At 62.3% G+C, this 24,155-nt stretch overlaps 3 protein-coding genes across 3 annotated transcripts; all 3 read right to left on the reverse strand.

Annotated features, from left to right (window-relative positions):
• Positions 1-1,229: 1,229 nt before the first annotated feature.
• On the reverse strand, positions 1,230-15,385 carry CHLRE_16g660900v5 (uncharacterized protein). The gene is made up of 31 exons (XM_043070987.1): positions 14,982-15,385; positions 14,770-14,839; positions 14,112-14,248; positions 13,736-13,794; positions 13,367-13,436; positions 12,934-13,076; positions 12,646-12,762; positions 12,211-12,315; positions 11,580-11,946; positions 11,274-11,382; positions 10,943-11,039; positions 10,715-10,786; positions 10,296-10,373; positions 10,023-10,085; positions 9,559-9,621; positions 9,320-9,388; positions 9,052-9,135; positions 8,339-8,512; positions 7,999-8,133; positions 7,755-7,802; positions 4,999-5,100; positions 4,491-4,652; positions 4,176-4,282; positions 3,838-3,939; positions 3,549-3,597; positions 3,263-3,392; positions 2,850-2,930; positions 2,560-2,672; positions 2,189-2,263; positions 1,739-1,834; positions 1,230-1,436 (listed from the first exon to the last, which is right to left on the reverse strand). The coding sequence occupies exons 1-31, from the start codon at positions 15,082-15,084 to the stop codon at positions 1,248-1,250; spliced, it is 3,369 nt and encodes a 1,122-aa protein (XP_042915629.1). The 5' UTR covers positions 15,085-15,385; the 3' UTR covers positions 1,230-1,247.
• Positions 15,386-15,459: 74 nt separating this feature from the next.
• CHLRE_16g660951v5 (uncharacterized protein) lies at positions 15,460-18,835 on the reverse strand. The gene is made up of 6 exons (XM_001697886.2): positions 17,994-18,835; positions 17,674-17,750; positions 17,437-17,525; positions 16,791-17,163; positions 16,465-16,551; positions 15,460-16,132 (listed from the first exon to the last, which is right to left on the reverse strand). Exons 1-6 carry the CDS (start codon positions 18,624-18,626, stop codon positions 15,946-15,948), a joined length of 1,446 nt encoding a protein of 481 aa, XP_001697938.2. The 5' UTR covers positions 18,627-18,835; the 3' UTR covers positions 15,460-15,945.
• Positions 18,836-19,124: 289 nt separating this feature from the next.
• Positions 19,125-23,995, reverse strand: CHLRE_16g661000v5 (uncharacterized protein). The gene is made up of 6 exons (XM_001697887.2): positions 23,670-23,995; positions 23,530-23,607; positions 23,178-23,279; positions 22,822-22,872; positions 22,277-22,654; positions 19,125-22,063 (listed from the first exon to the last, which is right to left on the reverse strand). Exons 1-6 carry the CDS (start codon positions 23,730-23,732, stop codon positions 21,857-21,859), a joined length of 879 nt encoding a protein of 292 aa, XP_001697939.2. The 5' UTR covers positions 23,733-23,995; the 3' UTR covers positions 19,125-21,856.
• Between the last annotated feature and the right edge of the window lie 160 nt (positions 23,996-24,155).

The raw sequence follows: 24,155 nt of genomic DNA on the forward strand, positions 1-24,155 counted from the left end.
CTAGCATGGGTGCTGCAATATCAGTTGTGGTGGCACCCATGCAAGCGAGCGGGAAAGCGCGACAGGAGGAATCAACCATGCCCTCTCGCTCTCCCGGAACAGGCTTGCGCCGAGCGCATCAAGGACGACACCACGGGGCAAGCGCACTGCTCGGGCCAGTATTTTGATTTCTGGAAGTGCGTGGACCACTGCGTAAGTTTGGGGGCTGGGGCTGGGGGGCGGGTCGAGTCACGTGTGTGCAGCACCCCCCAGCTCTCTGTGCTGCCGCTTACTCGGGCAAAATGTACTCGCTTACGCCCGACGGGCTTGCATTGCAACTACCACAGGCCGCCCCTAAGATCTTCGCTCACCTGAAGTAAAGTGGAGGCGCTTGGACGCAGCGTGGCCCGCAGCCATGGCAGCAGCTTAGCAACTTGTGGGCGCCGCAAGGGAAGTGCACGGACGCTCCGCGTGCGGAGCGGCAATGGAGAGGAGACGTCGCGTAGGTTAGATTAGGAGTAAGGCTGGCGCATAGCTGAAACGCCCACAGCTATCGCTGTAGGATGTAGGAATGTGAAAGGGCACCCGGGCAAGTCCATGCCGGGATGACTGGGCCGGGGCCCGTGGGGTGTGTGTGCTCACTGTATGGAGATGGGGCTGAGGCTCTGGAGGAATGCTTGTGTGCGTGTATGCGTAAGCAGTGTAAGCCCTGTCATGGCCCTGGGGTTATGAGCTTGGGTTTGCAATTGTTTGGATGCATCGGCGCGTATTGGCGGCGCTGTAGTGGCTGACGGCGCCGTGGATGCGATGGGAGGGGGGCTGATGCCCGCCCCCAATGAGTAGGCCCAAATGTGTTACTGAGTCGGGCATCGGCCATGGGATCTTCACTTTGCATCCCTGCCGTTGTTGCAACCAGCCGACGCACCAGCTATTTTGAAGCTCAGCTAGATCAGTACTTGAGCGCACGGCGCCATGGGCACGGTACAGAGGTTGCAAGGTGGCTCACGCCGGCGCCAATGGCAGCAGTGCCTGCCAAGTTGCGTCATGCATGCCGGAACGAGTAGTATGCAATCTGCCATGGACAGTTCAACAGTGCACACAACGCAACCGCCGCACGTAGCTCCAGGCTAACCCACCCGGACGCCGCCACATGCCCGCCGTGTCGCCGCCCGAGCCAGAAACCACGAACGGTTCGCGACGTAACCAGCATCGCACAACGCGCCACAATCCTAATTCACTTCACCCCCCAATCCTGCGCGCGCGCCAGCTCAACGTTGCTGCTGCACCGACGGCCGCGGCCCGGCCCCGCCGCGTGGTATCCCCGGCACGGCACCCGGCCCGCCCTGCCGCGTGAGTGCCGAGCCCCTGTTGGTCATCTCGTCCAGGACCTCCGCCGCCGGCCTCAGCGCCCCGCCGCCGCCCGCGCCCTCCAGCGGGTTCATGTTGAGGTAGCTACCCTGTGGGATGCAGGCGGTGGGGGCGCCGGTGACGGGTGCAGGCAGGAGTGTTGGGAAGGAAGACCCGGATGCATGGTAGCGCGCGGCCCATGCGCCCGGCACCGCCGGCTGCATACGGCACGGATTGGCAGCAAGGCAATGGCCCACTGCGTACTGTGCAGCCTCCCTCACCTTCACACACGCACGCCCATACCCATACCCCTACAACATAACCAGGGTCTCCCTATCACTTCCTCCCCTTGTTCGCATGCGCCCCACCCGGCCAGCCTCCCCACCATCGGCCCCACCATCCGCCCCCGCACCTGCTTGACGCCCATGGACACCTCCATCTGACCCACGATGGCCCGCAGCCGCACGATCTCCTTCTGGTAGCTCACCGAGGCCTTGGCCATGTAGGCCTGCGGGTGCGGGCGTGCGGGGCCAGGAGGAGGAGGTGGTGGAGGCAGGCAAATCCAAGAGCAAGAAAAACGGAAACCCAGAACATGAGACTGGACCACAAAGCAGGAGAGACAGGAAAAAATGTGGGACTTGCGCAGCGTGCAAAGATGCCGCTTTCAGGCGGGCAAAGCAGCGGCGTGGCGAAGAACCCTTGGTGGGCCAGGGTTGCAAACTTGCTTAGTCCTGCCCTCCCTCCTCCGTCCACCCCACCCCCACCCCCCGACTCGCTCATGCAGCTGCAGTTCTCCTTGCCGCGCGACTGTTTCCTTACGGGATTGTTTCAACGTTACCCCCCCCCCCCACACCCGCCCCACCTGCAGCTGCGTCAGCTGCTCCTCCGCCATGGTGGCGCGCGACTCGGCCTGTTGCACCTTGCGCTGCAGCTCGGCCTGCAGGCGGGAAGGGAGGGACAGCCGAGGCCGAGCAAGGGATGGGAGTCATTATGCTGTACTCATACACAACATCAAGAGATTCGAAGGAGAATACAAATAGCCTACCCCAACCAGCAGTACCGTATTACCGTAGTTGCGGGCGAGCTGCCAAATACAGGGCAATCTAGGGGCAAGCGGTGGTGATTGCTCGAGTAGGCGTGTAACGGTGTCTGCATCCGTGGACCCTCCAAGTGATCCAACCAGCCGCCCCAACATCTCCCACGCACCCACGCGCTGCCCCACCCGCCACCCACCGTGACCTTCTGGCCGTGCTCGCGCAGCTGCCGAATGACTCCCTCGCTGGCCGCGTTGGCGGCGGTGGTGGGCACCTTGCCGCTGGCGGCCTTGGCGGCGGCTATGGCGGGGTCTGTGCGGGCTCGTAGCAGGGGTAATGTACGGAGTGCCGGAACCGGCGTCGGCGGGTTGGGTGAACATACGGAGTGGCGTCAAGTTCTGAGATGCTTGAACCATGTGCGCGTCAACGTTCTTGCATCATCTCCTGCCCTTTCTTTCACCCCCGTCCCTGCTCCTCCTCAGTGCTCACCCTCATCCTTGATCTTGGCCCGCAGCTTGTCCAGCTCCTCGCGCAGCCGCTTGTTCTCGATCTCCAGCAGCGGGGAGATCTCTGCAGGGTGTTTTGAGAATGGATGCGATAGGGTGCAGGCAGGCAGGTTTGGTGGTTGAGTGGTGCAAGACACATGCTACAAGACATCGTGCAGTGGTCTTGCTGAGAGCACACGCAAACATGGGTCGCCGCCTACCGACTCTTCGCCGCCGCAGCCCCTTGTGCCTCCTGCACACCGTGGTCCTGTCTCCGCGCGTATTGGGGCCCCAACTACCGTATTCCTACTACGGCACACCTCTCCCCTGCACAGTATTCTTCGAGTTTGCACTGAAGTCCCAGCGCCTCCTCGCCTGTCCGCCTGCCCGCTCGCCCTCTGCAATCCAGTCTCTCACCCTTGCGCTGCAGGTCCTGCCCCCGCGCCCGCGCCACGCCGCTGGCGGCTCCGGCCTTGCCCTCCACGCCCGCGTCCTCCGCCGCCCTCGCCACCCGCTGGCCCGACAGCTGCGACTCCAGCTGCGACACCTGCGGGGGTGTAGCAGTGGCATGAGCATACGGGTATTGAGGATGTGAGAGGACACAGAGAGCGACCAGCAGCCAGCGTAGTACTGAACAGGGAGCAATGGAGAGACCGGGGCAGCAGCAAGGGGCCAAGAGGCCACAGCCCGTGCCGCAACTCACCTTGTCCCGGAGCTTGTTGATGGTGCGGCGGTCCGCCTCCTCCTCAGACCTGCACGTGTGTGCATGTGTGTGTGTGTGTGTGTTAAAAGACAACAAGCGAAGTGTGTGAAAGAGCACAAGGAAAAGATTGTGCAAAGACAGTGTAGCGAAGCGTGTGTGTGCGCGCGAGTGCGTGCACAGGGTTACAGCACTTGGCGGCGAAAACTATCATATCCTTCCTGCATGAAGTGCTGGCTGCCCTTTTGTCAACTGGGATTGGTCTGAGCCCACCTTCTGGCTCCCACCTCACCGTATGAGCCCCTCTAACGTGGCGCCCACCACCTCCTCCTCCGTCACCACCTCCGGCGGCTCATGCGGCGCCGGCCAGCGGTCAGCGATCAGGTAGCGCAGGCTGCAGGGGGCAGGCAGGTGGGAGGAGGGTTTGTAGATACCAGCCCAAACTAAACCGAACCCAACGCCGTGGGGCAGGGACGGGGAGGAAAGGGCAGATACGGAGCGATTGTCCATTCCAATCCAAGAGTCAGGGGCATAACCAGCGCGTCAGGGTGCAACTTTCATCGCAAGGCGGAAACAGCCCAATTCCATAGCATCGACGACTGCCCACCACCCGCCCCGCCCCTGCCTCACTTCCTGTACGCCAGGTACAGCGCCTTGAACTTGCGCTTGAGCTCCACGTGCCGCGCCATGACCTCGTCCATCTCGTGACGCATGTCCGACTCCCGCACCTCCGTGACCTGGGGATAAAAGTGTGCATGGGCGAGGGGCGGGTGCGGGCCAAGTCCTTGGGCGCCGGTTCGAAGCGCAGCTACGACGATGCACATGCCTTCGCATGCTTGCGGTCTAGCATTTAGCTACTCCAGAGACCTCAACCAAATCTTGCAGGGACACCCATGCCCCAACACTGCAACCCCACCGTAGCGGCCCCGCCGCGACCGCTCGCACCTTGGTGTTTTCGTCGCTGAGGTTTTGGAAGGCCGTCCACAGCTCGTCTGGCGTGACCTTGAGGTCTGTGCCGCGGTCGCTCTCCATGATGGCCAGGGCGCGGCCCATGTCGCCCACGTCCCGCATCAGCACCTCCAGCTTGCGCCGGTAGACCTCGCGCACCTTTGGGGGTGGAGTGGAGGTGAGGGAGGCTGGGTGAGGCCGCGGGCGGCGGGTTGGAGGGGTGGAGGGGGGCTCTATATACCAGCCCAAATTAAACCAACCCGAAGGCGGAGCAAGGAGCGGTGGGGTGAGGACAATGCTATGGGCAGTGCAGGGATACGGCAGCGGGGCCTGAGATGGGATCATTCACTCCAGCGGGCGACATGCTTCACGCGCGGGAGGAAGCAAGAAGCCCGTGTCGTCGCCAAACCTCATAAAGCTCCCCTTAGCCGGCTCCGCACCCAGCGCCGCCGTGCAGGCATGCACGTGCCCCAGCAACGCGGCCCGCCCGCCCGCACCGCCGCACCTCGTCTGCCGCTGTCTGGTTGAGCAGCGCCCCGTTCTTGAGCTGGTCGTACTCGCGCTGCAGCTCCCGTAGCTCCGCACCCAGCTCCTCAATACGCCGCTCCTGCGTGTGGCAGAGAGGGAAGGAGAGAGGAACAGTGGGATTTTGTGAACTTGCAACAACACCCTGTGTGTGTGTGTGTGTTTGTGTGTCAGTGGTTCTAGACGGACAGAAATAGGGCTGTTTTAAGCGAAGGCTCCAGGAGCTTGCCGACTGACCGGAGCTTAAAACAAGTTTTGAAGTAGGGAGCAGTGTTTGAGCGGGAGGTGGTTCAGTTGCAGGGGGTAAGAAGTGCAGGGCCCGGGGTTTCGTGTGTCGCTCTGAAGGCCGCATGCATCACATCGAGGTCTCAAATGCTGTCTTTCTGTGTGGTTTGTTTTATTAAGTTACGTTTGTGTACGGTAGCTGATGAGCGAGCAACTTATGCCGCCGTGCTTCGGAAAGCTATCGAGTTCCTGGTTCGGAGGCCGCGTGCGCTTGCTGGCGCTCTCTTTTGTTGACTGGTAAGATGTGAGGCATGCACTGCTGGCGAGGCCCTTTGGCGTTTGAATGCAGGTCAAGGGCGAGCTGGGGATCAAAGCAGGCGCGCGCAGCAGCAGGCGCGAGTACCAGCCAGAAAATGCGAGAGCACTATCGTTTGAGAGAGATCCGGCACGGAGAGGTCAGCAGCACGAGCCGCAGCGGGCGAAACCGCGTCGACAGATCATGTAGTCTGCGGCCGCGGCAGGCCCAGGAGGAGTCTGGGTGACGAACTCTCCCAGGAGGAGTCTGGGTGACGAACTCTCCCAGGAGGAGTCTGGGTGACGAACTCTCCCAGGAGGAGTCTGGGTGACGAACTCTCCCAGGAGGAGTCTGGGTGACGAACTCTCCCAGGAGGAGTCTGGGTGACGAACTCCCCCGCCCAGGGTGACTGGAACCCCCAGGAGGAGTCTGGGCGACAAACTCCCCCAGCAGGAAGTCGTCTGGGTGACGAACACCCCCGGCTTAGCATCCGGGTGACCAACTGCCGACGAATGACGGATAGCTTGACGTGAATATGCGGCCGCAGACCAACAGCGTACCGGGATCAGCGCGGGCGGAGATGCGTTGCTGCAGCGGGGGGGCGGTGCTTAGCTGCGGCGGTGCTCACTGCCGCAGCTTTGGTTTTGGGGACATGGGGAGAGGGTACAGGGATAGGCGAGGAGCCGAGGCAGTGCATAGCTGCGGCGGTGCTCACTGCCGCAGCTGCGGCGCGGAAGACATCGGGGAAGGCCGAACGGATGGCTGCGGCTGCGGCGGTGCTCACTGCCGCAGCGGTTCGGGAAGGGGCATCCCACAGGAGCGGCGGCGCCGGAGCAGCCATGCAGAAGCAGCAATGCAGTACGCAGGAACTGGTGTGGGGGGTCAGGCCGGCAGACGGCATGGCGGACGGGCGTATGCTCCCCGCCATGGTTTTTCCGGTCTGCCGGGGGAGCGTCTGTGTGCTAGTGTCCGGGTGTGTTCGTGTTCCACAGAAGCGGTGTCGCACAAACCAAACGCATGATGTGCGCAGTGCAATTGCTTTTGGGGTGAATGAGAGGGAACTGGTGAGGGGGGTGGTTTCTGCCCGGTGTGTGGTGGCGAGAAGCCAAACCGGGCAGACCAAGTGAAGCAGCATCCCGGTTGCTGCTGGCTGGTGGTCGGTAAGCTTGGGTGCAGAGACGCCAAGTTTTCCGGCCATCTGGCAATCCCGCCTTTTTGATATTGCCCTCCCCCGGACAGTGAGCGTGTGCGTGCGTGCCGTGCTGTGCGTCTGTGTGAGTGCGTGTTCTATGTGTGGTTGCAAATTTATAACCGGTGTTGCTCAACACCGCTTGTGCAGCTCGGTTGGTTCGCCTCCCCGCGCAAAACACGCCCCGTATCTCAAAGGGCTGTTTTAAGCGAAGGCTCCAGGAGCTTGCCGACTGACCGGAGCTTAAAACAAGTTTTGAAGTAGGGAGCAGTGTTTGAGCGGGAGGTGGTTCAGTTGCAGGGGGTAAGAAGTGCAGGGCCCGGGGTTTCGTGTGTCGCTCTGAAGGCCGCATGCATCACATCGAGGTCTCAAATGCTGTCTTTCTGTGTGGTTTGTTTTATTAAGTTACGTTTGTGTACGGTAGCTGATGAGCGAGCAACTTATGCCGCCGTGCTTCGGAAAGCTATCGAGTTCCTGGTTCGGAGGCCGCGTGCGCTTGCTGGCGCTCTCTTTTGTTGCCCGCCCGCCCACCCCTCTCCTTTCTTTCAGCGTTTGTTGCTTTGGCGGACGACATGGGGGGCCTTTCCTCTTTGTTGGGGTGCAAGTGCTGTGTTGATTCAGGTTGGTTGCTGGTCCGGGGGGGTGGTTTCTGCCCGGTGTGTGGTGGCGAGAAGCCAAACCGGGCAGACCAAGTGAAGCAGCATCCCGGTTGCTGCTGGCTGGTGGTCGGTAAGCTTGGGTGCAGAGACGCCAAGTTTTCCGGCCATCTGGCAATCCCGCCTTTTTGATATTGCCCTCCCCCGGACAGTGAGCGTGTGCGTGCGTGCCGTGCTGTGCGTCTGTGTGAGTGCGTGTTCTATGTGTGGTTGCAAATTTATAACCGGTGTTGCTCAACACCGCTTGTGCAGCTCGGTTGGTTCGCCTCCCCGCGCAAAACACGCCCCGTATCTCAAAAGCTATATGCAAGGCGCACTTCTTGCAAGCACAGGGCCGGCAGCTCCCAGCCACGATATACACATCCGCTCACCTTTTCTTTGAGCTCATCAGACGCCGCCCGGCGCTTCTCCACCGCTTCCTGTGTGCGACAGATCGGGGCGGGGATGGCAGGTGCAACACTGTGAGTGGAGTTACGTGGGCTGTGACATGGAGCCCACCACCACCCAGGTTGAAACGTAGCTACTCGGCAACTTGTAGCCCTCTACCAGCCAGCCTCGCTCAGACCCCCCTCCCACACGCCGAAACAAACCCCGCCGCAAGCTCTGGGGCCGCACCTTAGCTTTGGCCACGGCGTCCTGGGCGTGTACCAGCTCGTCCACGGGGCCGCCCTCCGCCGCCTCCGTCTCGCCCGCCGCCAGCTGCCGCAGCCCTTCCGTCAGCCGGGCCACCTCGGCGCGCAGGTCGTCGGCCTGGGGAGTGCGCGGTCCGCGTGTGGGAGTGAGAGGGCAGGGTTTCGGGATGCGGGGTCAGGTCGCTCCGGTGGGGGTTGTACATACCAGCCCAAACTGAACCAGGTGGGGGCTGGGGGCTCTGCGGGACTTAGTACTGCTGCATGTGGCCCTTGCGGCGGGTGTGCCGCTGACACGGTGTACATACACACACGTGCATGCCCACCTCCTTCCGTAGGGCCTCCAGCTCCGCCTGCTTGGCGGCCGTCTCGTCCGCGAGCCGCTTCTCCAGCGCCGTGGTCTCCTCCGCCAGCTGCTTCTGCAGCGCGCCGGTCTCCTGCTGCAGCTGCGACTCCAGGCCGGCGGTGCGGTCCGCCAGCAGCTGCTCTAGCTCCCGGAGCTGTGGGAGGTGTGGGCGGGAGAGATGGTGGTGGTGGTGGTGGTGGTGGTAGTGGTGGTGGTGGTAGTGGTGGTGGTGGTGGTGGTGGTGGTGGTGGTGGTGGTGGTGGTGGTGGTGGTGGTGGTGGCGGTGGTGGTGGTGGTGATGGTGGTGGTGGTGGTGGTGGTGGTGGTGGTGGTGGTGGTGGTGGTGGTGGTGGTGGTGGTGGAGGAGGGAAAGAATGGGTAAGAGTGTGTGACAGTGGGTGACAGTGGGGGGACGAGAGAGAAGCCCAAATATTGGCGGCTAGCCCAAGCAGTGACGAAAGCCGGGCAGTTATCGTGTCATCAGCACGTGTTAAGTCGCATTTTTGCACATACAACTGCCAAACAAGGACAGCACAACACAGCGCGGCGCAGCATCCACCGCCGCCGCAGAATCTCGCCACACACACAGACGCGCAGCGTCCACAGCGTCGGCCCAATCTCCTTGTGCTTTCTGGGCTTACACGCACACACACGCACACGCACAGCCATACACATGCGATGTACCGCCCCCACCTTGATGACCAGCGCTTCCTTCTCGCCGCTGATGCGCGCCAGCTCCTCCGCCGCTATGGACGCCTCCATGCCCTGAGCCTCCGCCTGTGCAGGTTGTATTGGCGGTGGGGTGCGGCATGGCATGCAGTGGTGCGATTTGCGAACACTGCTACAGCCCGAATACCTGGGGAGCAACCCACCACCACCCACCACTGCCGGGCCGGGCCCTGCTGTAATGGGAGCCCATGCCCACCCAGCCACCCACCCACCGACCCAACCAACCACGCACCTCTATGAGCTTGACCTCTAGCTCGTGCCTGGACGCCTCCCAGTCCTGCTGCGCCTCGTTGAACTCCATCTGCCCGGGTGGCAGGTGAAGTCGAGGTGGAGGCGAGGTGGAGGCGAGGTGGAGGCGAGGTAGGGCGATGTGTGGTGCGGCAAAGCTAATCTCCCCTGTACAACGCAGCCCAACAAGACAGCCCACACAGTTACACACACACACACACACACACACACACACGCGCGCACCTGGAAATCGATCAGCGCCCTTGACAGCTGCAGCCGCTGCTCCTCGCTTTGTATCAGCGCCTCCTGTGGTGCAGCCGCAGTACGGCACCCGCACCCCAGGCGGAACGACATGCACGTGTCATGTTGCCAGCCCAGCCGTTCACAAGGCAAACGGGCACAGCTGCAGTCAGTGAGCTGCCTGCTTAGGTCCTCCCTCGCCCCCCCCACGCCCCCACACCGCCCCCGCCACCACCCCACACTGGTGAGCTCGTCTAGCATTTCCGGGACTGGGTGGGCTTTCAATGACGATGGGACTTGATCTGGGTGGGCTCGGGCACATAAACTCACCCCTGTACCGCTTTTGCAACCATCTCTGCAACTCCCCCCCAGCCCAATTGGGTTCAAAGTCCTCGCTCTATTGCATTGGGTTTGGTTTAGTTTGGGCTGTTATCTACAACCCCCCCCCCCCCCGCCCCAGCCCGCACCTGCAGCTCGCTCTTCTCCTGCAGGTCTCCCTCCTCGGCCTGGTACAGCTTCTGGAGCCGGGCCTGAGGTCACATGCGCCCAAGACCAGTAAATTTCTTCAAACTATCAGCAGCATGGTGCAGGCGAGGATACCAGTAGGATTGGATCAGCGCTACAAGCGGGTGAAATTTGGGCGTCCGTGCACGTGTGACTACATGGTCTGGTCTCCAGCCCGCGCCAACGCCTGTCTTCCCGTCGCAGCAGCCGGTTGCTGTGCCCCCCGCGCCCCGTACCTGCAGCGCGTGCTTCTCCTCCATGAGCTCGGCGTTCTCGCCCCGCACCGCCATCAGCCTCGCCTCCAGGTCCCGCAGCTGCAGGGGTGTGGAGGGCGTGTGGAGTAATTCATCTCAACTCCAAGTAAACCAAGACCCTGACCCAGCCCACAGAGCGCGGAGGAGGTTTGGCCTTTGGCCGGAGGGGGTGTTGCGGGGAGGGGGTGTTACGAAGTTGAGGAAGAACAAGAGTGGGAGTGCCAAGACAAGGAGCGCAAGGGGCCAATGCAAGATATGGGGGTTGTGGGAGAAGGGGTGCATATGCGGTGGGTGTTGGTGAGTCAAAGTGAAACGAGGGAGCGCAGTATGCAGCTGGTACGCGTGCGGCTCGACAGCCCGCGACTTCCCACACAGGCACACAAGACAAGCAACGCACGCACCTTTGCGATGTTGATGGCCATTGCGTTGGGGTCGCCCTCCGCCGGCGTGCCTTCCATCAGCTCGCGCAGCGCCTGCCGGGCACAGGCGTGTGTGCCGGCACACATGGACATGAGCCTGAGCAAGCCAGCATCATCGCGCGTGACGCACTCACGCACACATACACATTTTACCCCACCCCACAACCACAAAGACGTGTGTGCCCCGCCCGCCGCCCGCGCGCCTCGCACCTGCCGGTCGTCCACCACGGCCATCAGCCGCTGACGCAGCTTCTGAATCAGGCCCCGCGCCCGGCCGTGATTGATGATGGGGAAGTTGCGCCCCGACCTGCGCCAACACACACACACACACACACACACACACAAACACAAACACATGCCGACACACGTGCCGACCGAGCATGACGCGTGAGCTACACCAGGTTCGGGCAGGGCTGCTAGGCAAGCACTGCGGCGCATTCACGACAGCAGGCACGCACGACCCAACCGCTGGTGCATGGTTGGCTCAGCATCAGGGCCGGACGTTTGCCCCCGCACCACTTCCCCCCAGCAGCCCACCCACCTGGCAATGGTGAGGTACTGCAGTGTGTTGATGGCGTGCAGACCGTTGCTGCCGTCCGCCTGCCGCAGTGTGCCCGCCATCAGACACAGCGCGTTGCCGCCCAACGCGTCTGCAGGCCGTCACAGGCAGTCAGTCAGGCAGGCAGGCGTTGACAGGCCACTCCACAAACACGCCAGCTGACTGCCTCAAGAGCAAATTTCACGTAAAGAGAACCAGGTCAGCGTAACGGTGTATAACTGGTACGTTGCACATGATTGCCACGTCCACCCACCCACCACCCACGTGCCCACGCAACCACCCACCCACCTGCGAGCAGCTTGGTGAGCGCGCTCTCCTCGTAGTTGATGAAGGGCACGCCCGACCCCACCGCCGCGCCCACCGGCCCCCCGTTCATGCCGCCAACGTTGTTCCCCGCCGCCGCCAGCACCGACCCCACCCCCGTGGACATGGCCGCAGGCGACATGCTGCCGCCTGCCGCCGCCGCGGCGGCGGCTGCCGCAGCGGCTGCTGCCGCCGCCAGGCCGCCGCCGGGGCCTTCGGCCATGGTGCGGAGCGTGGCGCCGAATGCGTGCAGGGAGCGGTTGAGGGTGGGGCCCTCGCGCAGGCGCAGGATCTCCGGGTCCTCGGCAAGTCGCTCCGCACCCGGCAGATCCACAAATTGGATCTTGGACACCTGATGGGCGGAGCGCACGGGAGGAGAGCATGGGAGGAGAGCACGGGAGGAGGGCACGCCGTGGAGGCGACAGGAAAAGATATGTGAGGTGAGAGGTGAGGCAGATGCTGAGCCAGGGCAAGGTTGGATTGGAGCGGGGAAAGAGTCCAAGGAGCATATTGCATAGAAGCGCGCAAGCAGCATCCGCAGCGGGATGACCCGCTGCCCGCCTGTGCCCCCGCCCCGCCCCGTGCACCACCAGTTTTCTCCCTGACGCGCGCCCACCATGATCCGGTCCTCCTCCCCCGCCACTGCCGCCGGCGAGTACTGCGCGAGGTGGATGGTGAAGATGGCGGCGGAGCGCTCGTGCACCGCACCCACGTCCTCTTTCTGCGGGGCGACAAAGGTGTAGTGTGGTTCGGAAAGGAGCCAGCCGCAATCACTAACGTGACGCTACAGAGAGCAGCGCTGCACTCCGCTTGCTCCACAGCTGTGGCCTCCTGGGCGGCATACGGTAAGACGGTGCGACACGCCTTCCAGCCCACCATCACCCCGCCTCCGTACTCAAGCTTTGAGCTCTAGTCAACGCAAACACACGTACGCCGCTTCACCGAGTCACAACACTCCCCAGCCCCTTCCCCTTCCCCTTTCTCTGGCCCTTCCCCTGGGCCTGCCCTCCCCCCGGCCCGCCCACCCGCCCGCCCGCCCGCCCGGCCACACCGTGGTGTCCCGCTGCATGCGGCCGTTGTTGAATGCGGTGCGCATCTCGGTGCTGGTCTTGGCGATGCGGTAGGCCAGACCCGACACCTGGTAGCCCTCAGTCACGTCCTCGTAGATCTGGTGTGTGTGGAGGGGAGGGCGAGTAATGGGTTACATGCCCGACCCCAACGAGTGGGCCCCAGTTGCCATTGTCAAGAGGGGCGGGGGCACACGGAACTTGGCGCGAGCAGCGTCGCACGGCGCTGCCGCCATCCGCCGACCCAGTTTGTGTGATCCCACCCCGCACACCTGCAGCGGCGCCCTGTTGCCGCCTGTGGGGCGTGCGAACAGGTCGTGTACCTCCTCGCGGTACACCTCCACGTAGCTGGTCTCCAGGAAGAAGTCAAAGGCGCGGGCGGAGGGCATGCGCCGCCGCTCAGCCACCGCGTTGCCTGCAGAGGGGGGCGGAGTACCGTATGGTGGGAGGGGCAGCGGGAGACAGGCGGCGGGCACGTGCATGGTTGGGTGCAAGCAAAGCAATCAACTCCAGGCCTAAGTAAAGTGAGGATCTGCAACAAACCGCTTGTGCTCGCTGGCTCCCTCTTCCGCACCATTCCACTTTTGCCTATGTTCACCCTCCTGCAGCCAGCCCCTCCTCGCCCTCTCACCCACTCCGCCCCCCATTAATCACTCCATTCTCCACATGAACCGCTAATCCTTCCCCCCCCCATCCCCCACGTACCCACTGCCACGGCCTTCTCGTTGAGCAGCTTGAACAGCTCATCAATGGCGATGTGCACCAGGCCGTTGCCCTGGGGGTGAAGGAATTGTGTATGTGTTAGAGGAACCAAGGAAAGGAGACAGGCAGTGTGTATGGATGTGTGTTCGCGGCACAGCTTGCGAGAGGAGAAGTGGCCGGGGCCGGAATGTTGATGGGGCGTGGCAGATGGACATGCCGAACCCTCGCGGCGCACCTCTGGCACGTGTGCCTCACCTTGACAACCCGGCCATCCCAACCGCCTACCCAACAACCTTCCCCGGCCCACCTTCACCCCGACATCATGCAGCCACGGCCACAGCCGCAGTCACAGCCGCATACATCCCAGCTTACCTCTGACGAGTGTCGCTCCTTGCCCCGTGACCCCTCCAGGAGCAGTGTCTTGCCAGTGCCTGCGCGGGTACAGCCACTCAGAGAGTCAGAAGCCCAGTCAGCAGTCAGCCAGCTCCCAGAGCCACAGCCACAGTTAGCGCCAGCAGCGGAATAGCGCACCACCCCCCTGCCCGATCAGCGCCGACCCAGCACAACCACCGCCGGCACACCCACCGTCACCATCACCGTCCTCGCCCCATGCCCACCGAAACCCCAACCCTCTTCGTTGCGTGCCCCTTACGCTTTGGCACCGCCCCTGTCACCCCAACCCCGACATCTGTCTCCCCCGCACCCTCCCTTCCACATCGTCCCTCTCGGCCCCCGCTGCGGCACGCACCCGTGGCCCCGAACGCCATCACGGCAACGTTGTATCCGTCCACGAACTTGCGCAGCAGCGGCAGCAGCGAGCGGCCCGCCACGTCGGCGTTGGAAGCCTCCGGGCCGTACACATACCCCACGTCGAACTCATCCTCCCTGTTGAAAGGGGGAAGTGAAGGAGGGAGGGTGGGAAGAGGGGAAGAGGGGAATAAGGGAGGACGATGGAGGTGATTAGCGTGGGGGCGAGGTCATGGGGGAGGCAGAGACGGCGGAAGAGGGATCCTGGTGAGGAGAGGTGCGGTGCGCACTCGCTTTGTTTGGCCACCCCTGTAATGTGCCCTTGAGACTCCCCTACTATGCGCACACACAGCGCGTGTCACTGTGATTCTCCCCTCGACACCCCACGGCTGGCATCCAGTGGTGCGCGGAAGAGGCGTGGGGCCGTGCGGTGAGCGGTTTGCGCGCAACCGTGGTGGCGGGCGCCGTACTGGTAGCCCACCCAATGCGCCGACAACATGCCATCACGAAACCCTAGCCGGCATGACCCAACTGGAAACGGTGCTCTGTCCGTGTCACTCGTCACTACACGTGGCCACTCCCAGTGCCCTGCGGACCCAGCCATCAGCCCACAGCCAGGTCTGTATCCGCCGCATGCTGCCTCCGGCGCAGGCACTCACGGTTTCGCGGCTGCGCCGGGCACACGCGACACTGAAACGCGGTTCCGCGAGAAAGCGAGGTCAGGCTTTGCTGCAGGCGAGGAAAGTCGCAGGTCACGGGGGCACGGAGGGGTAAGGAACGCAGCACAGGTGCATGAAGAGCTTCCAGCACCCCAGGCTGCTCCACGCACCCCTCGGTCCCTCACCCCCTGTCCTGCTGGTTTCCCCCTCACCTCCCACAGCGCCTGGGTGTATCCGTACGATCGTATCGATGGGGATACCCAAGGTGCTCCGAGTCCAGTCCGGCCGCGTGCCCAGCAACACTGAGGATGCCATTTCCGCCTCGCTTTAGGTCCACGCCGCCCGCTTTACCGATGTCTATGCATCCTAAATGTGGCGCCTGATAGTCTGCAGGCAGCCATTTGGAGCTCAGCGTCCACGGGACCGCAGTGGGTTTGCCATGTCACGCGGGTTCTTAAGAAGCCTGTTGAGCATGAGTTACATGTTCTATACAGTATGCACGTGTGCTGTATCAGCGTTGGTGTCGCGGTCAAGTACCAAGTTTGTGCAAATGACAAGAATGATAGAATGGAAGGTGGCAACGCGCGGCTTTGGATATTCTCAATCCTTCCAGAGCCTGAGGTAAACAACAAAATACTATACTCATATATTCACTTATTCAGGCTCTCGGGATTGGGTCAATGTTGACCATGGTCGATGGGTTGATGGCACGCGTACCGGCAAGGGCAGGCACAAGTGTTCTGGCCAGAGCTTCCCTTATTCCGCCCCTGGCACGCGTGAGCCACAGAGTCGGACCCAGGCGATCAAATGCGGCTACGTCACCTTGTACGTCACCCCAACATCCGCCAGGGCTAAACCTATCTCAACCTCCTGCCTAGCCAGGCCTCGCCTACATACCTTGCCACCAGCCCACCACCTTGTCCTGCATTTCCCCTGCGCCCCACCACAGCGAGGGCGGAGCCTCCCCAAACATTCGATGGCATCAGGACATCCCCATGGCCAAGGTCGCCCTATTTACACAGCTAGCGACGGACCCCCACCCTTACGCGTGCGTTTTTGCCAGCTGTTGGTTCTTCTGTCCGACGCAGGCGCACGGCGCACACAATTTGCAGAACTTTCCAATATTCCAATGGCTTGCGGACTGCGCGCAGACGCTGAGAACGCTCCAGCGCCTCCCTACCCCGCCTTCAGCGTCACCATGGCCGCCTGTGTGTCGTACACAGCTGGCAGGAAATACGGAAAGTTGCCAAACTCCTCCACGCAATGCGCCAGCCACGCCTGCAGCCGCGGCGGCGGGAAGGCGGCGGCGCGAGCGGCCCCGTTGAAGACGGCGGCAGAGGGGTTGCGGCCGCCGAGGATAAACCTGGAGGGGCGCGTGGGAGAGAGACAGAATACCGCACAGACAAGATTCGAGAATGCTTGGCACACATATGAAGCGGCGCGGAGCTCATGCGGCAGCCTCTGACTCGAGCGCGGCTCTCTCCTTTCTGTCACATCACATACGGTAAGCAGCCGACCAACGTACCACCCTGAACGCCGGCATCACCAGGCCTCACGCACCCACACCATAGCGACCGTCACCCGCCAGCCAGCCGGTGAGCTGGGCATGCAGCCCCAGCTCAAGCTCAGCCTCAGCCTCCCGCCTCCTGCTTTTATTTCCCGCCTTCCTTCCCCCAACCCCCCGCCACACCCCACCTGGAGGTGATGAGCAGGCCCTCTGGTGAGTCCTCCCACGTGTGTGACAGTTCCTGCATCACCGTCGGGCCCATGTAGAAGAGCAGCCTGGGAGGGAGCAGGAACGTGTGTAGGAAGGGTAGTAGGGGGGAGGATAAGCGGCCGGTGGGGGTCGGGTGCGGCTGCCCGACGCGTGGCGGCTGGGACGGATGATGCGGTACGAACCACTAATACTATGCTGCAGGCCCGCCGCAGTACAGCGCCCAACGCCCAGGCCTGGCCCCCCGACCCCCGTTTACTCTCACATGTGCGGCACAATCGCAATCAATCGCCGCGAACGGGCTCACCGATGCATGTTGCTCTGCGTGTCATTGAGCACCAGCGTCATGTCCAGGGGGTACTCGGGCGGCAGTGGCGCGCCCTGGCTATTATCGCTACCGGTACTCGTGATGGTGCTGGTACTGGTGCTGGTGCTAGTGCTCGTGGTGGTGCTGGTACTGGTGCTGGTGCTGTTTCCACCGTTGCCAATGGCGGTGCCGCGGCTGCTGTCTACGATGGTGGCGTTGTAAGCGGGCGTGCGGAAGCGCTCCACGATGTGGATTGCCGGCAGCGAGCCGCTACCGGGGCCCTCGACGGGGCCGGTCCTGCTGGGTGCCTCGGCAGGCGATTGGGGCGGCCGAGGGTCGGGCAGCGTGGTCCGCTCAAAGAAAATGTGGTCGACTGCGGAGGAGGTAGGGGAAGGTGATGCAGGCGAGATTGGCCCAACCGCGTTTCGACGGCCAGCACCCCTGCTGCCAGTCCAACAGCATCCTCCCATGGATGGCCTGCCACAGCCCTTGTGGTTGGGAAACAGGCACAAACATAATCACGCACACACACACACACACACATACACACACACGCACACACACACACGCGCGCACACACACACACACACACACACACACACACACACACACACACACACACACACACAAGCACGCATACGCGCACCTGGGTGCCACAGCTTGTAGGCGTCCCAGGCCCGGCCCCGGAAATACAGTGTGGACGGCAGCGCGGTGCCAAACCACCACGCCAGGTGACTGTGGGTGGGGTTGTGATGTTGGTGTTAGTGTTGGAGCTGGTGTGCGTGGCGGTGGTGTTGGTGGCGCAGCTAGGGGCGTGCCCTCCGGTGCGCCGCTCGTCGGGTACTTGCAGGATATGCACAATGCACTGCGCATCCATACACACCTGCTGTTGACCCCCCTCAAGGGCCGGTGCAGCAGGGTGCGGTGCAACGCGCCGTACTCGTCCAGCTCATCGGTCACCTGAGGGCCAGGGGGTATGTAGGGGGAAAGCATAGATTACCAGCAAAGGACGGGCAGCTCTATTTATGCGGAAGCTGAATTGGATGAACCCTAGCTGGCAGCATACGAAGAGCCAGGTATGTGTGCGCTAGGTTGCAGATGAGCAGTGGTCGCAAGCCGTCACCTGCTGAGCCTCAAGTTCCAGCACAGGCGCTGGTCCGGGTCACCCGCCGGCCCCTCGCGGCCCCTCACGCGCGCCCTCACCTGCACCACGCCATCGGCCGCGCACCGCATGTGCATCACCGGCCACTGCAGCTCCGGCGGCGGCCGCGTGCGCAGGCAGGGGATACTGCCCAGCGGCACAGGCACCGGGCTGCGGGCGAGGCTGCTGCTGTTGCTGCTTGCCTTATCACTCGCCATGCCACCAATAGGTAGTGCGCTGGGTCCCACACTGTTGCTGCGGCCCCCTGCGCCACCACCGCCACTTAGACCCTCACCACCTGACCCGCCGGTGACGGCTGCCCTGGCACCTGCTGCACCTGATGAGGCGGTCTTGGCTGGCGTCGCTGAGTGCGTCGTTGTGACTTCAGCGGTCGCAGGCGGCAAGGGCGGCGGGCCTGGCGACGATACCTGTGTGACTTCGAAGGCCGGCTGCAGGCCTTGCGAGCGACCCAGCCCCCGCAGCAGCAGCGGCAGCAGCACCGGCAGCAGCAGCAGCGGCGCCACGCCTAAGCGAAGCCGCCGCTGCAGCACGGGCAAGCCAGGCTGCTGCGTGGGCGCAACCCGCCGCGTTGGGTGCCTGTGGTGCGGTCTGGCGCCTGTGCTGCGGTCTGACTCAGGCGGCGCGACGCCGGCACGTTGCGCCGTGTCAGCAGCGACTGGTGTGCGCCGGGCCATAGCTGCAGAGCGTTTGAGGCCAGCTGGTCGACAGCACAGGGAACTAAGGCCGCGATGGCGGGAGGACTTTGGACCGGCCCCGAGCAGGATGGGTTGGGACAGGAGGGAAAAGTGGGATGATGGGTGCAGGTTCGAGCCTGTCATGCAGATTGCCAGTCCAGGAATGACGGTAACCTAAGCCTATACCGTTTACACTTTACATTAGTTAAACAAAGGATAGGCAACGCGTTTATTAAGCGTACGCAAAGTATCAAGCCGTGGCAAACCCGCAAAACACAAGCCCAATACGGTACATGCACCGCGGCCTTTTCATCTTCTGCTGGTCTCGGGTAAATGGGCGGGGCCCTAGGGTCCCCCCCCTCGTCAACGGACGTTGCCGGACAGCATGTCAACTGGGGTTTCCTCCGCCTCCTGCATCCAGCTGCGCATAACCGCCTACACCACACGCTCATCACCCGCCAACATCTACAGCCCATGAACAAGGAGGTGGCTGCCTTATGGATGCGGATGTTACAGAGGGGACAGTCCCAGCTCCCGAAGACGCCGAGCCATCACATGCTATCAGGGCCCAACCCCGACTTTGCTGCAAACCCTCCCGCGGGCAAAGTCCGTGTGACTCCGCGCACAGTGAGTCCTAGCCAAGCCTCAACCCGCCAGAGCCCCACCGCTGTGCCTCAACGCCACAAGCCTAGGCACAGGAGTGCCGGGAAACGTCTAGGCCGCAGGACACACGCACAGCGCACGCACTAACCAGGGCGCAAGCGTCCAGGTACTAGAACGGTCGCCCACACGTGCATCCTGCCCACACACATAGCCACCAACCACGCACAACCTCTCACGGCGAGGGGGGCGGGGAACGTGCGTCCTGCCTTATGGCAGGAAAAGGGCTGATCCCGGGTCGTTATCAACCCAGCCACCTTGACGCGGGCGCCTACTAAGCACACACGCCTCTATGTTGGGGGCCTTTGGCATCCCCGCAAATCCGGACGTGGCCGGTTGGGTGGGGTGCACAGTCCGTGCTAACCCACAGCTAACAAACTAGTCACGTCACTCGCCGCCAATCGACACGTGCACCCTCAGCCCACCCGGGTGCCACTCCGGCAAGTCCCAAGCGACTGCGTGAGTCCAAGCCCCTTGACCATTGATGCGGTACCGTATGACATATATAATGGTCCCTGAACGGCCCCGGGGCATAAATTCGAGCGACAGCCAAAGTCGAAATGCTAAATGTCGCGCTTGCCAGGACCGAACAGAATTTGCCCGACGCTATCACGCTTTCATCTAAAGGTAAACCTTAGTTGACGGCACTTGTGATATGCCGAAAACACCGCCTATGCGAGATACGGGCTTCGGTCAATTTCGCGACTTGAGCCCCGACTAACATGTTTTAGTCCTCCGCCGAGCAATACTGGCCAATGATGATGTAAGTTATGTTCATACAAAAAGGCGGCGCCTGAATCGTAAGGTAGGATTTGCCCCGGGCTTCCCCCAGAGCCCTCCGCGCGAGCGGGTTTGGCTGGGAAAATGCACCCCCCGGACGGTATGCGCCGTACAACACCGCAGACCTACTCGGCCGACGCCAACCCCGGCCCAAAACCCGTGTCGGCTACCACGGCTACACAACGCCGTGTCAAACAGCCCCGGCCGAATAGGTCTGAAGGTGCTACGGGCGCCTCAAAGTTCCAGGGCCCTCTGGACTCAGCCCAAACCGGGAGTGGCACCCGGGTGCCTCAGCCCCACGCCCTGCTAGCGCCGTTCAGCCTCTCAGCCCGGCCCCGCCGCCGCCGGCGGCCATGGCGGCCGCTGCAGCTTGATCGGCCGCGTACAGAAGTCATACTGCGCAAAGCCATGGCTTGCTTTTCGGGCAACCTCGCGAAAGTCAATTGTCCATGGACGCGCGAAGGCACTTCTCGCTCCGCCCGAATTTTCCCTGCCACCTATTTACATGCAATAGGCATTAACACATACTAATACGTAGCAGCCGCGGTTTGCGCCAGTATGCTATGTTTTGCCGACGCACCAGCCACCAGCACTCACCAGCCACGGACAGGGGTGTTCCTGGGGGGCTTCGCCCCCCCCCTGGAACGCTGCGCTGGGGGGCTCAGCCCATGAAAAAGGCGATGAAGTGGTCTGCCGCAGCCCAATACGCAGATCCCGTCTCGGCAGTCGCTCCCACGGCCGCTCCCATGCGATGGAACCCCTGTCCCGCTCTCGACCAGCACTGCCTACTTGTATGCTTCCCTTGTCGGCAACCGAAATGCGGACACACCCCGTGCGTGTTTCGCAACTTTGCACGTCAGTTACCCAGGACGGCTAATCTACCCACGCCGGGAGTGACCCATGCCGTGTGGAAGACATAAGTATGATGTGCAATTGTGGCCAGCACTCAGGCCTCTGATGCAAATCTTGCCCCATCCTGACCTCCCCGCTGTACGAGCACGGCACCATGCCTCCATCGAACCGCTCGCGAAGAGGCATCACACATGAACACATGACGACACGCACATTGCACAACACACTGCGGTCATCATGTCAACCACCCCACAAAGCGCGGAAAATCACCATTGCAGCGCGCATAATTATGCGCACACAGTTCAAAGGAGCTTGCAGCACGCTGCGCATACCGTACCCTTATTGCGTTCAGATACCATACCATGTAAGATTGCTGTTCTGGCTGTGCCATTTCGTCTCCCCAAACGCGCCAGTCACTCCTGCTAAACCCAATGCCGCGATGCACAATTGCGAAACACCCACGAAACACCCTCAAGCCTGCATAAGCAAGCGCACCTCTGTCACTCTCAGTTCCTCATTTGGATAACCTATCATGAATGCAGGAATGATATGGTTGTCCAGTCCGTGCGGCCGTGCCGTGCGGCCTTAACAATGTAAAATGGCCGCACGCAGGTGACAGCATATGGAATATGCTGCCTTCGCCATGCCAATGACGTGCTAGTCCATTCTAGAAGCCTTGAGCGGGTCTCTTCCATTCCCACGGGGGTACATCCCCAGTTGCCCATCCAGTCCATCAGAAGTCCCACTTCGCTTCTGTCCAGCAACGCGGTAACTTCCAGTGTGCCGCACCGTATGCGGTCGATTACGATGGCGCGGTCCCTCGCCATTGCAGCCCGCCCGGCTAAAAACGTGGCTCCACTCATACGTTGCAATCGTTTCCCGTTCAGCCTTCCCGGCCTCCCAGCCCCTCGCTCCACGATGCTCCGACCCTCTGCGCCCTAGGCCTTCACGGGCGTCAACGTGATGCCCAGCAGCCCGACACTGCTGCTGGACCTGCGCGCTACCCTCGCCGCCGCTGGCGGGGGCTGCTCCGGCGCGTGTGCGCCTCCCTGCGCCTCCTCCTCAGCGGGCGTCGGGGCGTCCGGGTCATCAAACACCAGGTCCTTGACCTCCACGAGCTTGAGCATCACCTCATCCACCAGCCACTGCCAACACGTGCCAAATCAAAAGGCCGCGCATGAGTTTCCATCATGCCATGCGACGTGAGTGGTTGGCTTTCATCTTTATTTCGTGTGTGGTCCACACAACGTCACCCAAGTAAGACACAAGGCATCGCATGCACAGCTGCCTTGACATCCCATCGAACTAAACATGCCTTCCTGTGACCGCCACTTGCCACCTCTGTTCCCGGCCCTCACCTCGGGTGCGCCCAGCTCCTGCAGTGACTCGCGGAAGTAGCCCAGGCCGGCGTCGAAGTCGGCGGGCGAGAAGCCCATCTGCTGGATGAGGCGCAGGTGCACCCGGCGTAGGTGGTGGCAGCGGCCCGCACCGACCCGGCTGGAGGTGGCCTGGTGGTGCAGGCTGTAAGAGGGCGGCAGGCGCGACATCGCGTGCGAGGGCGCGCGGGAGGTGACGAGGGAGGGCTGGGAGCTGTGCAGGGCCAGGCCGTTGGAGGTGGGCTGGTGCTGCAAGACGCTGCTGCGCTGGTGCTGCAGGGCTTGGGAGGTGGCCTGCTTGCGCAGCAGCGCGGCCATGGGGTCGTGCTTCTGTCCGAACAGGTTGGCAAGGTAGGCACTCTGTGTGTGCATGTGAGTGTGTGCGTGTGGGGGGGGGGGCACGCAGGGAGAGTGTGGGCGTGAGTATGCGCGCGGTCGTGCCAGCAAGAATGAGCAGGCATCAGAGGGGTAGCGACTAGTCAGTGCATCAGGAGCATGAGCGCTTCAGCATCCATGGCCCCACGCACCAGCCTGGCTCGCAAGTGGATGGTGTCTTGGTCCGCAAGGAAGGTCCCAAGCTGCGCGCGGCAGCACCATGCACACCATGCGTGCGTATGTGTAAGTTAAGCGATGTGGTGGCGAGACGGCTGACAGACCCGCAGGCAGCATGCCCTGGCGTGATGTTCGGGCTGGATTGTTACGGCTGTGGGGTCTCCCTGTGGCACGGGCCCAACACGCACACGGCCGCCTGTACTCCTATTGATTCATATGCATGGCCTTTCGAATGTGTCAGCTTGGTGCAGGTCGGGCTTTCGTATGTGCTTAACAGCTGGGACGCACTCATAGCAAGACAGTGGTCATCCTAGTCAGCCCGGCTACTCACCCGCTCGTCGCGCTTGAGCTTTGCATACCACCGCTCCGCCACCTGCTTTAAAATGTCGTTTCCACCGAGTTTTGCAAGCAGCGTCTCATGGCTGGTGGTGGTCTGCGGTCAGCCGGACGTTGCAAGGAGAGGAAGAACGCAAGCGGCGGGGAGAGGGTGAGTGCTGGCTGGTGCTGGGGGGCGCAGGCTGGCGCAGGCCTCGTCACCCTCCTACAGTTCGCTCAGATGCACACTGCGAACTCGAAAGCGCGTTTGAAACAATATTTGGAGGCGCATATGCTTGAAGTATACCTGTTTGCCTAGCCCCCCGTCACCGCGCGCGGTACACATGCGAGCATGCGAAGTAACCAACCTTGTCTCCGAACTTCTTGCGCGACTCCTGAGCAAGATGCCAAGATTCTATGGACTTGACAGCACTCCGAACGTCCGCCTGTACCCATAGCGCCGCGTCGCTCAGCAATTGAAAAAAGCCGCTCACACCGCGCCACTTACCAGGGTCGCTGGAGAGCCAATGGCTACGTTGTGAACCTCCACTGCGGAGCATCCGGCGCCCATCCTTCAAAAGTCGCTGCTTCTTGACTGCCGCGGTCGCTCAGTGTGAAGTCAATTGCCAAGCACGCGCGCAAACTCTGGCTATGCGCAATAGTCTTTATACATATATTACTGTACTATAGTTGCATTTGCGAGGGCAGCGCTCGAAAGTTTGGCAACCTCAACGGATTCCGCCGACGACAGCGCGTAATCCCTGTCGACAGCGCAGCTGGTTTTAGAGCACTGAACTGTTTACATGAGCGAGTATGTATTGTGAAGTTGCTTCGGGCATGATGTACTCGGTCGAGCAATCAGTGAAAGTAGAACGTGTGCGCGGGTGTGCGTCCGAGCCTGTCCGAGTCCATGTCACCTGTGTCCCCGTGCCACGTCACCGACCCCCCCCCCCCCCACACACACACACACATTGGCCAGGTGGGCGAAATTCCC

This window comes from Chlamydomonas reinhardtii, chromosome 16 (assembly GCF_000002595.2).
Source record: "Chlamydomonas reinhardtii strain CC-503 cw92 mt+ chromosome 16, whole genome shotgun sequence".
NCBI lineage: Eukaryota > Viridiplantae > Chlorophyta > Chlorophyceae > Chlamydomonadales > Chlamydomonadaceae > Chlamydomonas > Chlamydomonas reinhardtii.